This window comes from Gouania willdenowi, chromosome 24, assembly GCF_900634775.1.
Source record: "Gouania willdenowi chromosome 24, fGouWil2.1, whole genome shotgun sequence".
Classification (NCBI taxonomy): Eukaryota; Metazoa; Chordata; class Actinopteri; order Blenniiformes; family Gobiesocidae; genus Gouania; species Gouania willdenowi.
Genome location: NC_041066.1, coordinates 12,778,017 through 12,793,024, shown reverse-complemented (window position 1 = coordinate 12,793,024; position 15,008 = coordinate 12,778,017). Strand labels below are relative to the sequence as shown.

At 41.5% G+C, this 15,008-nt stretch overlaps 1 protein-coding gene across 1 annotated transcript; it reads right to left on the bottom strand.

The window, feature by feature from the left end:
* Positions 1-866: 866 nt before the first annotated feature.
* On the bottom strand, positions 867-14,095 carry ism2b (isthmin 2b). The gene is made up of 6 exons (XM_028439658.1): positions 13,388-14,095; positions 7,218-7,469; positions 5,929-6,250; positions 3,520-3,657; positions 3,346-3,414; positions 867-1,899 (listed from the first exon to the last, which is right to left on the bottom strand). Exons 1-6 carry the CDS (start codon positions 13,499-13,501, stop codon positions 1,382-1,384), a joined length of 1,413 nt encoding a protein of 470 aa, XP_028295459.1. The 5' UTR covers positions 13,502-14,095; the 3' UTR covers positions 867-1,381.
* Between the last annotated feature and the right edge of the window lie 913 nt (positions 14,096-15,008).

The window sequence follows — 15,008 nt, the reverse complement described above, 5'->3', positions numbered from 1 at the left end:
GGCTAATGCTGCGTTCACCCACTGTCTCCAACTCGGTGAGTTTCACTGCCTGCTGAAACGAGGAGCTGCGCTCCTTTTTCTCCTCTCATAAACATAAACCACCAGTGAAAAAAGCCGGTGTGATTAGCGGCTAATGCTAACCTAGCTCAGTGCTACAGAGAACTTTTACCTGCTACTACCACCTCCTCGCAGATTCTCCTCCACGCCAAATCCTTCCTAGTGCGGTCCCGGTTGTAAAGGCCGTGTCATACAGCTCCAGGTGGTCACACACAGCTTCTACTTCATGGTTGAATGGGTGAACAGACCGGTGTCAGCGTTGACATGACGTCATTGTCACCAAAGACTCTGAAGTGCTGTATGTTTGAAAAATGTTTTATGTTTTAAAATCTACAAAGGTTTGAACTTTGAGAGTGTTTAAACAAGGGAAAAATGTTAATTCCCGTCTGAGAAAAGTGTATAAAGTGTGTAGTGAGGGGTTTCACAGCCTTAAAACATGTATAATAATTGTAAAAAAATAAAGCTGACTACTTCGCAGATTTTGCCTAATGCGGGTTATTTTTAGAACGTAACCCCCGCAATAAAAGAGGGACAACTGTATCTCAAAAGACCTCTGCTCACTGATTTCAATAGAACTAATCTTTAACTAAATGAACCTTCTGTAATAATCCAATAGTGTTCAACTGTTGAGGTACAGCAGCAAATTTGTTTGCCACGGTTAGCTAGTCCCCTGAGAATATTGTAGAAACCCTTCTAGGAACACATCATGGTCACTTGATTCTCTACTTTGGAGACCCAAAGGCTGGATTTCCACTGGCACCAAGTGTTTGATTCTTTTAAAATCTCTTTGGCACCCAGATCACGTATTCAAGGTGTTAACGCACCACTTCATCATTAAATCTCAAGAAATGAGCTTATGAAGTGTTGATTTCATTCAATATTGTGTTAGATATTCATCAATTTAGAAGGCTTGCTGAATTAGAATGTATTTGACCTTACATTGTAGCAGTATAGCTAGCATTGTTACCTGTTGTCCAAGCATTGTGTTTCTTTCATCAATATAAGCAGCACATGTTCATGGTAGATTTTCTGGAGAAAGCGTGACATCACCAAGAAAGCCAGCAGGAGATCTTACTCAGACAAATGGCGTGAGTTAAAAGAGAGTAGAACGTCATGCTGAACGTGAAAGACATTGTCAAGGAATGAGACAACACTCACATTTTATGTTGTTTTTCCTCTCATGAAATTCAGTTATATTCAATCAATACTGACGTCAGAAATTTAGAATGTTCTACAACCTGTCAAAGCCTTTGGGCCTACACTTATAAGGTAGGCTTGTCTGTTTTCAGTTCAGGATCAGTCCTTCTATTTTGGATGTCATCCTTTAGTATTCCCTGGCCTCTTCCAGTTCATTCATAAACACATCCTCATGGGGATTTTCAGGGCACTTCAATCCATTATTGGGTGGCCGCACCACATGAAAGCGACTCCAGTCTCCTTTGCACAGAATCCATGGCAGCACGTCTACTTTGAAGTGAAGCTCAGGTGAGAACTCTGTGCTGATCAGATTAGGCGTTCCAGCACTCTTTCCCCGTGTGATCAGCCGCCCGCGTTCATCATAGCAGCAGTGCTGCGCCGCCAGAGTCGATGCGTCATTGGAGAGAGCTGAGCGAATGCAGCTGCGTGCCGAGGGCTTGTAGATGTCCAGACGCTCTTTTGGGCTACTGGCATCACGCCATCGGAAAGGCCTGTCGTGAGACTTATCGTAGAGACTGACCACAGTGTAAGAAACTTCAGAGGGGTAGGAGCAGGGGCAGCTGGGTAACTCAGACTGAACCTTGTGGAGGTATCGCTGGAGGAAGTCACTCTTACAGTTGAGCCATTTTTCACAACTGTCCACATCTGTTAAAAAAAAGGCAGACATACTTCAGATTCCTGAATTCAGCGATGGCTGAAGATATAGGTAACTGTTAGGAGTTAACGGGTCTGCTTTTCACTACAGTTTTTCTGACATTGGTCAGCCTTTACATAGTATATCTAAAGATGGAATGTAGAAAGAATTAAAGCTGCTCAAAAATAATTATGGATTTTTGACAAAATGATGCCCAAAAAAAATTACATACTGCAGCTTTAACTCAATTATTATTGTAGGTTACTGTAATAGCATTCAAGATTCATAAATCATGTAATTACATAGTCCACCATGTCAGTATGTGGCACTAAGGAGTACCTATGGGATGTAACGATGTGTGCAGAGGTGTGCCAGGGCTCACCCAGGACTAAAGGTAGACCCATTTCAATGTGGACAAACAAGACACATGACTGACATGTATGTGCAGAAACCATGTTGTTTACATATGTGATGCTTGAAAAATTGAAAAATGGAAACAAATCAACCGCTGTTAAGGCTCAAAAACTTGTCACCTGAGGACGCGGCCACTTATTTAAAGAAACTCACTTTAAGTACAGGTAAACGATTGCGAGTCCCATGCAGCATTCCCAAAAATGAGTGAACATTTGATGTGGCGCCTGGCCCAATGCTCAATGGCCAGACATTTATGCATATCTGATAGAAAAACTCAGTGTATATAAGAAAGAAAGCCTAAAAGCATACAAGTCTCTAGATGCTTATAACTACTTGTTATGAACGGGCAGGTAGGCGGGCTGCTGTACTCCTGTTACCAAAGGTTTCCGTGTATTTCCACGTATTCTGATCAGTTTCAACGGATGAGTGTACATCTCCACATTAAGTCTCCTCCTCACTGTCCCTTGTCTGCATATCAGTCCATTTACAGCTTTTTATGGTCACTTTTTACTGGATCCAGACTGAGATGGCGCTCTGTCCACTCCCGTGCACCATCGCTAAACGTAACGTGGTTATTTGGCAACTTTATGCTGTTATGCTATTTCTATCATAAACCGGCTGATTTTTAGTTTATCCGGAATGTTTTAGCGCTTTCTCTCTCTCTCTCTCTCTCTCTCTCTCTCTCTCTCTCTCTCTGTGTGTCAGATTCGTCAGCTGTCAGCCTCTGTTTGATAACACACAACCATAAGTCTCGTCTATTCTTTTGAAAAGGGTGCCCACCTGCCGGTGTGTCGTAAAATGTAAGTTCTGGATCGTTGGTACTCCTATTTGTGCAATCAACAATGCAACACAATGCCACTGTGTTGTTTTTATATGAAAACAAAAGTGTTCCAATCATGTGCCGATGCTAGTACAATGCCGTTCTCCGGTTGTTTTGCACCGAGCCTGCGCGCGCATGCACCTTATTTAGAATGCATACAACACACGAAATGAGTTTATATGTTGTGATTAAAAAGTATTAAAAAAAAAAAAAAAACACTGACCTGTACCAAATGGCTCTGTGCCGTTCTCCATCTCGAAAGGGAAATAATCGACAACAGCATTCTCATCGCCTACAAAAAAGGTGAACAATGGATCACTTGCAGAGTCCAAACAGCCAGTAAACAATTTCAAATGCAGTCCACATACTGTCTGTTTATTTTTTTTGTTATTCTTACCTGGACATGGTTCCAAATCACATTTAGAGGCCTCTGTCAGAGTGCAGGAGTAACCACACGACTTTGTTCTCTTCTTCTCTCCCTGTCCACATGTCACTGAACAGGGGGACCACGGGGTCCACTCATCTGTGTCTTTGTCTGTGGGAAGAATTCAAACATGAGCTTCAGGAGGACTCGTTTTGTCTTCTGTGCCTGATTATCCTGTATAGGGCTGCAGAAGATGCCGGAACCTGTCTAAGATGACTAAGGGCAAGGGTACAGTAGACAACAGGACAGAAATGTTGAGGCAAGACTCGATTTAACAGTCACAGAGCTGAGGCTGAAAAACTTAAATCAAACGGTTAAAAAAACCTAAGTAACAATGGTTCATCAGATTGTGCCATGGTAAAAGCATTCATGAAGTAAGGGAAGAGTATGTTTCTTGAACTAAACTCTGTGTGATCCAAAAAAGCTTTCAGTTTTCAGCCCATACAAATGACAGTTTTCTCTCTCTTTAACCTTTCCCATGCAAGCCTGTGTTCTTTTTAAGAAGGATTCTGTCAAATTAAAGAGAGCGAAGTTGTGCTGCGGCGATGCGCCTCCGCACTATGTTTCCTTGTGGTGTTAATAACACTAAAAACAAGTCTTTCATGATTAAAGGCGAAGTTGGGTGCAGAAATACCAGCTTGGGTGTACGGAGCATCCAATTTGACTTTGAGGGCCCTGCCAACTCGCCATGTGGCCGTGCATGAATGAGGTCTCAGGAGAGTCCTAATTACAGAAGAAGCTAAGACAAGCATCCGTGATTTATGTCTGAGTCCTTAGATGTGACCACTTAATAGGCATTGTTGCCTTGTGTATGTGCACGAAACTCAAACAGACAAAGTCTATACACAGGCATAACAGGAAATGGGAAAGTCTAAACTCGTTTAGACACTTGAAGAGTTCTCAGAATATTTTTTTTGAAAAAGAAATGGATTAGTCATGCACTGCAGCACTGCAATTTCATTTATTTTAATTCCTTCACGCAATAAATACTTTATCTGTGAAAGCACGCAACATAAGCTTGGAAGAGGCCTTAAAGGCATGCAGAATCCAGAGCTCACTCAAAAGGCTAAGCCCTGCAGAACATTGATGATCGCCAGGATCTGAGAGTGGGAGGGCCTTAGGGGTCCTGGGGAAGAATGAAAGGCCTGGCCAAATGTCCTCTTGTCCTTCTCTGTTCCCAAACTGCCCTCTAATTGTCCACAAGCAGAGCGCTGTTTTGTCTCAGAGAACAGTGAACAGTGCCGCCTCATGATGCCATTAACGAGCGCATCTGACTCATCTTCAAAAGGCAGGCCCCTGCGACCAGCACGACCAGTGTCGACTTCAAAGCACCCCCTAACCCACAATGTCCTCACGGTCGAGTGCTCGTGCTGCCTTGCATGCTGGCATCTTTTGGTTTGCTGTGACTGCGAGGACAGTTATCTATAGCCTTTATGTGCTCCTTCCACTCAGTCTCCTCTTCCAGAAGACTAGCTTCCTACCACGTTCATTTATGTTGTCTTTCTGAAATTCCCAATGTTGAGTGTGATCGAGAAGTTTCTGAGGTGGAGGCACACTGTGCAGGTCAGTGTTTCTCAAATGGGGGTATGCGATGGCAATAGAGGGTGTACTTGAGACAGAGGAAAATTACCAAATAAAAAATGTAAAATATGGGGTTTTATAATGTTTATCTTTAGATAAAAATTATAATAATAGTATATATTACCAGCAACTCACAAAACAACAACAAAAACAAGCAAAATAAGGGGGAAAAATATACTGAATAATGAAAAAGAGCAGACAAACAACAACAAAAAAATACACAAAATTACACCAAAAACATACACACACACACACTAAGAGAGAAAAACATGTGCTATTACCAGCAACACACAAAACAACAATAAAGACATGATTAATGAGAGAAAAACACACAAGATCACGACAAAATACACAAAGATAACAGCACAAAAACACACACACTGAGAGAGAAAAATGTATATAATACCAACAACACACAAAAAAAGAGAACAAAAACACACAAAATGAGAGAAAAATATACTGAAAATTAAAAAGAACAGACAAACAACAACAAAATACACAAAATGACACCAATAACACGCATAATGATGATGGAAATGATCTTGATTAGAACATGAACTGAAAATACAAAGATCAGTCTTGGTCCCACATCAGGAGGGAGATGGTCTAGTCAGGAAGCCTAAATACTATACGTATTCATTCCATCATTATGCTTTATAGTTGTTGTTTCATAGTATTCTGAGCAAAATGTTCTAGTCAGACAAACGGGGTACTACTACTTGAATTCAAAAGTAAGAGAAAGGGGGTACTTGAGCCAAAAATGTTTGAGAACCACAGATGTAGGTAACAACACAATCTTACCATAGTAGCTCTGCACTGGGTCCCAACCTCCGTTCCAGCTTGTATCCCAGTCTCCACCTAAACCGCTAGGTAAGCGCTCCTCACTGCCGTAATCCAATGAGTAATCTTCCTCTTCCTCCTCTCCAGCTTCTTCCTGGCCCGATCGACCGTTACTGTCTTCACTGGAATCTGAGTCGGTGTAACTCCAAAAAATAGGCCAGAAAAGCTTCTTCCCTCCAATCCAATCGACTGTAGAGGAAGGGGAAGACGGGAGCCACTCTTTCTCTTTCGCCAGATCCATTTCTACTTCCATCTGAGGGTCATCAACCACCTCAATGGTTACCTACATCAAACAGGAGAGAGATAGCCAAATTGAAACCCACAGTAAATACATTTTCATAAAAAGGACTGTTCAGAACAACTTAAGAATGTTTGACCAGAGAGACATGTAAACCCATGTAAATTTTTGATGTACAAAACAGGGGACGGGACCTGAATAAGCAAATTGCTTCTCTCGTCTCCTTTTTCGGCATATACAAAAAAAAAAAAAAAAAATGAATGTAACCAAGTGAATGTAACCATGTCGGAAATAAACTGAATAAATAAATAAAATGAATAAATAAAGTAACGACATGGTGAGCCTGCCTTTGCAGTTGTTGTAATTAGGACAAGTTAAGGAGCCACAATCGTTTCTTCGGCTTTAGAGCTTCACATCAAATCAACCACATCATATCCTTGGAAGAGTGATTTGGTGAGCAAATCCATTCCCCGGATCCACCAATCAGATTATGAGCATGAGACAACCTAACGATACCTACAGAGAGAGAACATGAACCTTTATACAGGATAACTGCCCCTCATTACCTCAACGCGACTCATTTAAAACACATTCAAGAGCTCGCCTCAGATAATGTCAAGACCAGACACCGGAGCAATTACAGAGGAAAAATGAGTTTTATACATAGAAATTCTTTACGTTGCTGCTTATTCTGGTCGTTTTCCTCGTGTAGAGTCTTTTGGTTTAAGTGGGGGGTATAATGGAAGGTTCACATAAAAACTTTGAGAGATATTCAATATGGGGGACTTTTAAAGGTAACTGTTGGAAGGATCCACAAATTCCCATGGATTTTCCCTTTTTCCAATTGACAGTTTGGGATCTAACTGCACAAAGGGCTAGACTGAGAGACTGTAGCTTCTAAAACCCAACATTCCAGATATAAATATAATCAAATGAGAGCCTTTTTTCCCAGTTTCTTAAATCGCCTGATACTCTCCACGAAGTTAACAGATTCATCTATTCATACACTCACCTGTATGTTGGGATTCTGTGAGTTAATTTCCGCATTGGCCAGGTCTGGAAAGTTCTTCAGATCCAAGATGAATGGTTTGGTCTCCTCCTCGGGTTCGGGTTGTGGGAGAACTCCGACCGAGCGGTGCTGGTGGTGAGACCATCTTCTCTGGTGAATGTGCGGCTCTGGTAGAAAACTCTGAACCTGGTTCTGCTCTTCGATGTCTTCAGGGTCATACTGGAAGCCACCACTGTGAGCTGGGTGATTGTGAACCTGATGGAGAACACATTAATCAACATGGAGAAACTCATCATGGACACCAACACCAAAACACTCGACTTCCTCACACTCGGTTCCTTGTTTTTCATCTTTGGCTTTTTTTTTTGGCAAAGTTTGGGACCTTCAGGAATACAATACGGACATTGTTAGAAGTCGCTAAAATATGTACATGTTGTGAAAATTATAAAAAGAAAAGCAACTGGCACCATTCGCAAATATGTTGGCCTACCTGAGGCTATTAAAAGTAAACAGCAATTAGTTACAGTGGCAAACAGAAGAGTCTTAAAACAATTAGTCCACTGTTTCCAGGAAGTAACTTTGATACTGGCCACTACTTTGTGGCTTGGTCAGCAATTCCAAAAAGCCCCCGAGGCATGTAACTAAACAGCCAAGTGACCAACCAGCCTTCGTTAAATTTTCCTTTTTTCCCACCAGGCATGGCATCCAGGCCTTGGACAAAGGGCATCCTGTGGCAGAGAGATCCTCTTTTAGCATTAATGAGAGGGCCTGGGAGGTGTGGGACCCCCGGGCCGATGGAAGTGTGTCTGAAACTCCTGCACTGCCGCCACTACAGCTAATGCTTCATTTGACTTCTAAAGATCAGCAGGAAAAACACTGATCTCAGACAATAATCAAGATTAACAATGTGGGTATGAGATGGGGGATGAGGGACTCATCAGGAACTGTAAATAGATGTGAGTTTTCTCCAACCCTGGATGATATGATTGTGTAAAAGTTTTGTCTTATAACATATGATTTGTTTTTGCTCAATAAATCCTAAATTCAAGCCATCTAATGATATACTGTAAGTACTTTACACATTCAAATAACATCACGAGTAGGATAAATTGGCCCAAACATGTGATTGGACAAGAATGTGAGTTTGGATTTAAGCCAGATTGTGCTCTGTTGTGCTCGAAAAGAAAAAAAAAAAAAAAGAAAAACCAGTGGCAGTCGGGGGGGCTAGAGAGCAGAAGAAATGTCTGTATTAATGACCAGTCGGCTGTTAATTCATAGTTATGGCTTCTGGAACAGGGCGTACCTTTCAGCGACTGCCTGTGATTGTCTCATAAAGCACTTTTGTGGTCAGTCAAATCCAAGAATGTGAACACATAACGAATGTTTAAAGGGGAAACCTGCCAGGCCTGATAAATGTTAGATTATCTGCCCCCCACCCTTACAGAAATCTGTAAAACGGTGCTGACAAATGGTAAATCTTTTTTGGGAAGTCTGTAATTGCAAATTACAAAATATTTTTAGTTTGCCGACATCCCATTTTAATTTCTGAACAAAATGAGATTGCTCGGGTTGTCATTAGGGATAAGAACCAAACCCGCACCAGTGAAATAATGTTGAGTGATTCTCAATCCGGGGTACGCATAGCTCTGAGGGTACGTACAGTACGCTTTCACCCCTTATATTATCATCAATCTTAATTCTTGATGCACTACTACAGTAGACTTGACCAATTATTTACTAAGTAGCAAAATGCTTGTTTTTTTAGTGTTTTTTTAAAAAACAAAAGTAAAATATTCCCTAATGTCATAATAAGAGCAAACAGTAGAATAAGTTATCAGTTCATGTGTAACATGCATATTGCACATATCCAGGGCTTTTGTTTAGGGGTGTCCCGATACGATAGAGAGATTGAAATCTTGGTTATTGGTCGATGTCGATATTAATCCAAATCGATATCAGCACGAATCATTATCATACGTACTTTTATTACGTATTGTGTAGCGTGGAATGTTAGAAAAGGCTTGAGTCTGGAATGGGCTGCTTGTATCGGAGATTTTAGATTCAGGTCGATAAAATCCGATGCTCGTTTTCTGTGGGTATTATTACTAAATGTCTGTTTATGAAAAGTTGAAGCTGTGATGATTAAAAAAAACTCAACTAACCCTAATCTCAAGCAAAGGTCTCCTAAGATACATTTCTACTGACCTAGAACGCAAACGGAATGGCTCAGGCCACTCATCTCATATAACAGATGCAATCTTTCACACTATGGATTTGCCCAACAAGGAGGTTGGTAGATAAATTCCCCCCCCCCATCATGTTGCTGCTTTCTGTCTCTGATGGTTTCAGGTGAGACATGCAGTGACTGTGCACATCAACAACGTTCGTCCAGACTCCAGAGAGAGGCCACATACTTCAACACCCTGCTCATCTCGTCCCGTCACACATCTGGATTCTGTATTCTTACGCCTTGTATATCACTCTTCCTCCCCCTCGTTCCCTCTGATCCTTCTCTCCTCCGCTCTGTAGTGAAGCTCCTCTGATCAAAGGCCCGATGCTTGATGGCATGCAGTGTGTTTAACAAGGAGACCACGTGGACACAGTGGGGCACCTCGCTCTGAAACTTTAGTGCTATCTTCTGCTTTGTAAAAGACTCAGGTCTGTACACGTTGGGCTACTGGTGCTTCTACTGCTGGTAGCGACGAGGATGGTGACCATAGGCGGAGTATGCGGAGGATTGGGGGGGGAGGGGGCAACATTTCAGTTTTCCCAAATTCATTAAAAAAAATACAATTCTTAATATAATGTACACAATATACAAATACACCAGCAACCCAGAAAAACAGGAACAAGTGGAACAAGTAATTTTTTCAAGAGTGCACCCACCCAGCAGTTCATGTATGGTACTTTACTTTTAGTTTTAAAGTGTTTTGGACTAAATGCTGGGATTTATTGTATTTTTTTAATGTCTTATATATATTATTTTGAGGCCACATTTGTGGCCATACTTTCCTGTCATTGCTTGATCTTGTTGGATCTCGCCTGGTAAGTAGTTGGATGGGAGACCTCTGAGAATTCCAGGTGCCACAGTGGGGGACAGTCGCTCCAGTGGGTTCTGTCATTGTGTCCTTGGGCAAGACACTTCACCCGCATTGCCTAGTATGAATGTAGTGTATGAGTGAGTGTTGGTGGTGGTCGGAGGGACTGATGGCGCACTATGGCAGCCTCGCTTCCCTCAGTCTGCCCCTGGGCAGCTGTGGCTACAATAGTAGCTTACCATCACTAAGTGTGGAGTGAAAGAAAAATCCCTTAGTGTCTATGATAAAGCGCTATATAAAATCCAATGCATTGTCATTATTATTATTATTATTAATAATATATAGATGAATTAAGACTAGGGCCAGGTATCGCCAGGTACCTCACGATACGATACATTGCGAGATATTTTTTTTCCCACGGTTACGATATTATCACGGTACAGCAATTCTGCGATAATCAATATATCGTGGGTTAATTCATCCACGATATATTACAATATCTGTGTCACTGAAGAATCTCGGAATTTAGTGACTGCACTGAATCAATTCCACAGGAAATACAAAACATTATCAAGGACAACATTGTCATTCTGATTAGGACATGGCATCACTTTAAAGGTGAGAAGTGCTGGCTTGTTTATGTCGCCATTTTGCTTCAAAGTTTGACAAAATAATTGATTGTGTTTGCTCTGATGATTGTGTCCTAAAATAGTTTATATGGTTAAAAACGGAATTTTGTAAGCTTTCGAACGGTATATAATACGTGTATTTAAGAAGCATTTAATCCCTTTAGAGTGAGAACATGCATCTTGACCCGTATTTGGGTCGGTGGACGTTAACGGGTTATGACGTGCAGCCAACATTATCAATTATGTTATTAATCATTGTGACACACATTGTGGTTGGTGCAAATCTCAAGACAGTCTGTATATTTAATTTAATATAATCTCAAATGAATCTCAAACTCCGCCTATGATCTTCTGCTTTATAAAAGACTGAAACATGTACACGTTGGGCAACTGGTGTTTCTACTGATGATGATGAGGACGGTGACACATATTGAGGTCAGAGACTGGATGGCTGGAATGGGGTGGGGGGTGAGATCTGGGATGAGAGGTTCGGGTGGGGTTGGGGGGGGGGTGTTGCATGGGAAGGCATGCAGACAGAATGGCAGCCCTGATTTATGTGCATGCAGATATCAAACGTTGGTCATTTCCAAACCATTAGAGAAGAACAATAAACCATGGACGCTCCGGGATTGCCATCTTTCCGCCAATGGAAACAAATGAGACAACAAATGCATGTCCTGGTGGGGGGGGGGGGTTGGGGGGGAGAAACTGGTGGCAACATTTGTAAAAAAAAAAAAAAGAGGCCACTTCCGCGTGGAGCCTCTGCTTTCTGCTCCCAGATGAGGGCAAAACCAAAAAAAAACAGGAAATTCCACATTAACATAAAAAGGGCCAACGTAAACAATCAGATGAATGACCTTTGACCTGAGAGATGCTGAGGGGCTCGCCTTATCCTGGTTACATAAGCATCTTGTTACTACTTCTTCCTCCATCCATCCACCACTCATCCAACCAACCGGGCCCAAGCAGCGACCCACCCACAGCCTCACCCACATTCGAGCTGTTTTCCTTCTTCTTTCCACTAACTACTGCCTTCTCGTCCCTCCCTCTCTCCATCTTTTCCTTCCCCGTCTCTATTTTTTTTTTTGTTTTTTTTTTTTTTTGTTTTGCCCTGACATCAATCAGAAGGATGATGAGAGAGAAAGTCCTATAACAGGGGCACCCACGGGAGGCCACACAAGACGGAGAGTTCACAGGCGAAAAATCACACAAACAGACTTTGATATCCAAATACGTTTGTGTGTAGCACAAACATTCACCGTAGACACGCCACACACTGCACGGCATATGTGTGCGTTGAGGGCAGGGATTTATGATAGCAGGGTGTATGTCTGCCCAGTGAGGGCAAACCTTACTATACATGGAGAGAGATGGGAAAGTAAAGCACGGCGTGCACACTGTTACACGTGATTTACGCCTAATTTTAGCTATAAATATGTCATTTCAGTTGAAAGGAACTAATGTGTTGGAAGGATAGCGTATGTGTGTATGTGTGTTGCAGGCATTGCAAATTTAATAGTTTATTTTGGAAGGTTAAACCTTATAGTTTCTGAAAAAAAAAATAAAAACCTGATTCTAAATCTTGAAGTTAAAAACTTATTTAATGTGAACTTTAACAAAGGCAGATCACTTGTAGTTGCAACATAATAGCTTAAATGTTGGTGGTGGCGACCAAAAGGGACTTTTAATGTGTTTGAGGTGAATTTTATAGATTACAAATCAATTAGAAGAACTATATATGGATTGTAATGATCTAGACCAGGGGTTCTCAACTGGTCTCACCCCAGAACCCACATTTCGCCACGGTCATTAAATCGCGACCCACTTGATTTTAGAATTCAACCAAGCAAATGTATTTATTTATTTTTCAAAAATAGCACACATAGATAAATTGTTTAAAAAAAAAAAAAAAAAACATAAATCTATATATTTTCATGTACAACATGGCTGTCAAAAGAAAAGTTTCTTTCAAAATAAAAGACGAGACATTAAGAACTCATTTTTGCCAGCTGTCCGTGACCCACCAGTTGAGAATCACTGATCAAAAACATTTGACACATTGTTTTTTTCCTCTTCATACTGCAATGAATCAAACTTAACACGTGCCAGGGCAGCTCCACTTACAAAGTTAACTAGAAATATCTTTATTAGAATATATGGCCTACTTCTCAGATCCAGCTGATAAAACACAGAATAGATTAATTCATGCCTAATGGATTGATTTCTACACTTGCATAATCTCCCCCTTGTTTTTACTCCCCTTTAGTTTTATGGCTTTGACACAACAGTCACATAAATCTGATCAAAGTATGTTTGTGTATCATTTCCAGCCAAGAGTTCAGCTGAATAACAGTTTGAAGCTCCAAGAAGCAATCACTAGTTGGAGAAATGGTGTCAAAGTCATTAATAATGATTTGAGGGTCATCTTCTTAACAGTGCTAAAGTTCTTGAATGGAAGCACATGTGTGTGCGTGTGTGTGTGTGTGTGTGTGTGAAGAGGAATTACCTTGTTGGCCATGTTCATGTGTCTGGTGGGAAAGCCATGAGTCCCCAAACTTGGCAGAAGTATGGAGCAGAGGAGAAGCAGCGCCTGGAACCTCATCACCGCCTCCTGACGCATCTTCAAAGCTTCCAATGTGGAAGGATCTGTTAAAAAAAAAAAAAAAAAGAACTTTCTCTGTGGACTGGTGGTGGATATCAGCTGTGGGTGTAGCAGGAAAAGCTTTTGTGTCCCGCTCTGAAGTGTTTTTTTCTGGGCCTTTTTATGAAGATGCGCAGCAGCGTCCAGGGCTACCCGGCGCGCTCTCCATGTCAGACACCGGCGCTTTTACGCGTTACGCACAGAAGTAGAAGAAGCAGCAGCACCAGCACCAGCTTGGCGATCTTCTTCTTTCCACCATAAAATCCACCTCTTTTTAAAGCACTTGAAGGAAAAACCCCACGCACAACAATATCTCCGTGCGCACCGCTGATCGTTTATTCAGCTACTTTGGCGCCGTGACTCACGCTTCGTCGTGGGTGGGTGGGTAGTTTTCTTCCAATGCAATGCCATCTGGAGTTCATAGTTTGGAAGCTGGCTGTCTGATGCGTTAATCCGTTACCCAGCGCGAGTTCGTTCATCCACCGGTTCAAGAGGACGCGTACGTGTGATGTGTGCGCACGGCCCAGCCAACCGGTTTGGATAAACGCTCCGTTTTTACGCACGCAGTCAGAGGAGAGGAGGCTGGGGGTGGGATGCTCATTGCTCACATCTGTGTAGAAGAGGAGGAGGGAGGGAGGGGGGTGAGGGACTCTACAAGGTACAAGTTTTAGTTTACATGCAAGGACTTCCGATCATGTGATTAAATGTACGGTTCAGGGGCCACAGAGCGTGCACGTTCGACTTTTAACCATTTCCCTTTCCTTTTTAAAGCTGCTTTGCTTTCACTGCATGTGACTCCACCTGCGTGTAAAAAGTGACTAGAAGTGTGGTATGGCACAACTAGAGCTGGGCGATAAGGACCCAAAACTCATATCTCGATATTTTTTTTGTAAAATGGCGATATACAATATAAATATCGATATTTTTACCTCAATAAAGTCTTGCCAGAAATATAATTCTAGGTTAAATTAGATGATAAAAAATGCCACACAGACACATTTATTAACAAACAGCTGCACAATATGTCCCACTTTTGTGCTCGAAGGCAGGGTTTCTCAAATAGGGGTACGTGTAACCCTAGTGGTACACAATGGCACTACAGGGGGTACTAGAGAGAGAGAGAGAGAGAGAGAGAGAGAGAGAGAGAGAGAGAGAGAGATGAAAATTACAAATAAATTGTCAGTCTTCGTTCCACCCCGGGCATGAAATGACGGGAAATGATAACATAATAGAAAACCATCTAACCAGGAGCCACTAAAACAGCATTTTTCAACCTTGGGTTCAGGACCCCATGTGAGGTTGCCTGAAATTTCTAAAAAAATTCAAATAGATTTTTGAAATTTTGTAATTATTATTTTTTTAAAAAAATTAAAACACACAATTTTAAACAATTGTATTTCTATACTTTTACGTTGTGAAATATAAATCTAGTTCAACAAAAATCCTAAACAAAACCTAAAAAAAACAAAAAAAAAAAAACAACATT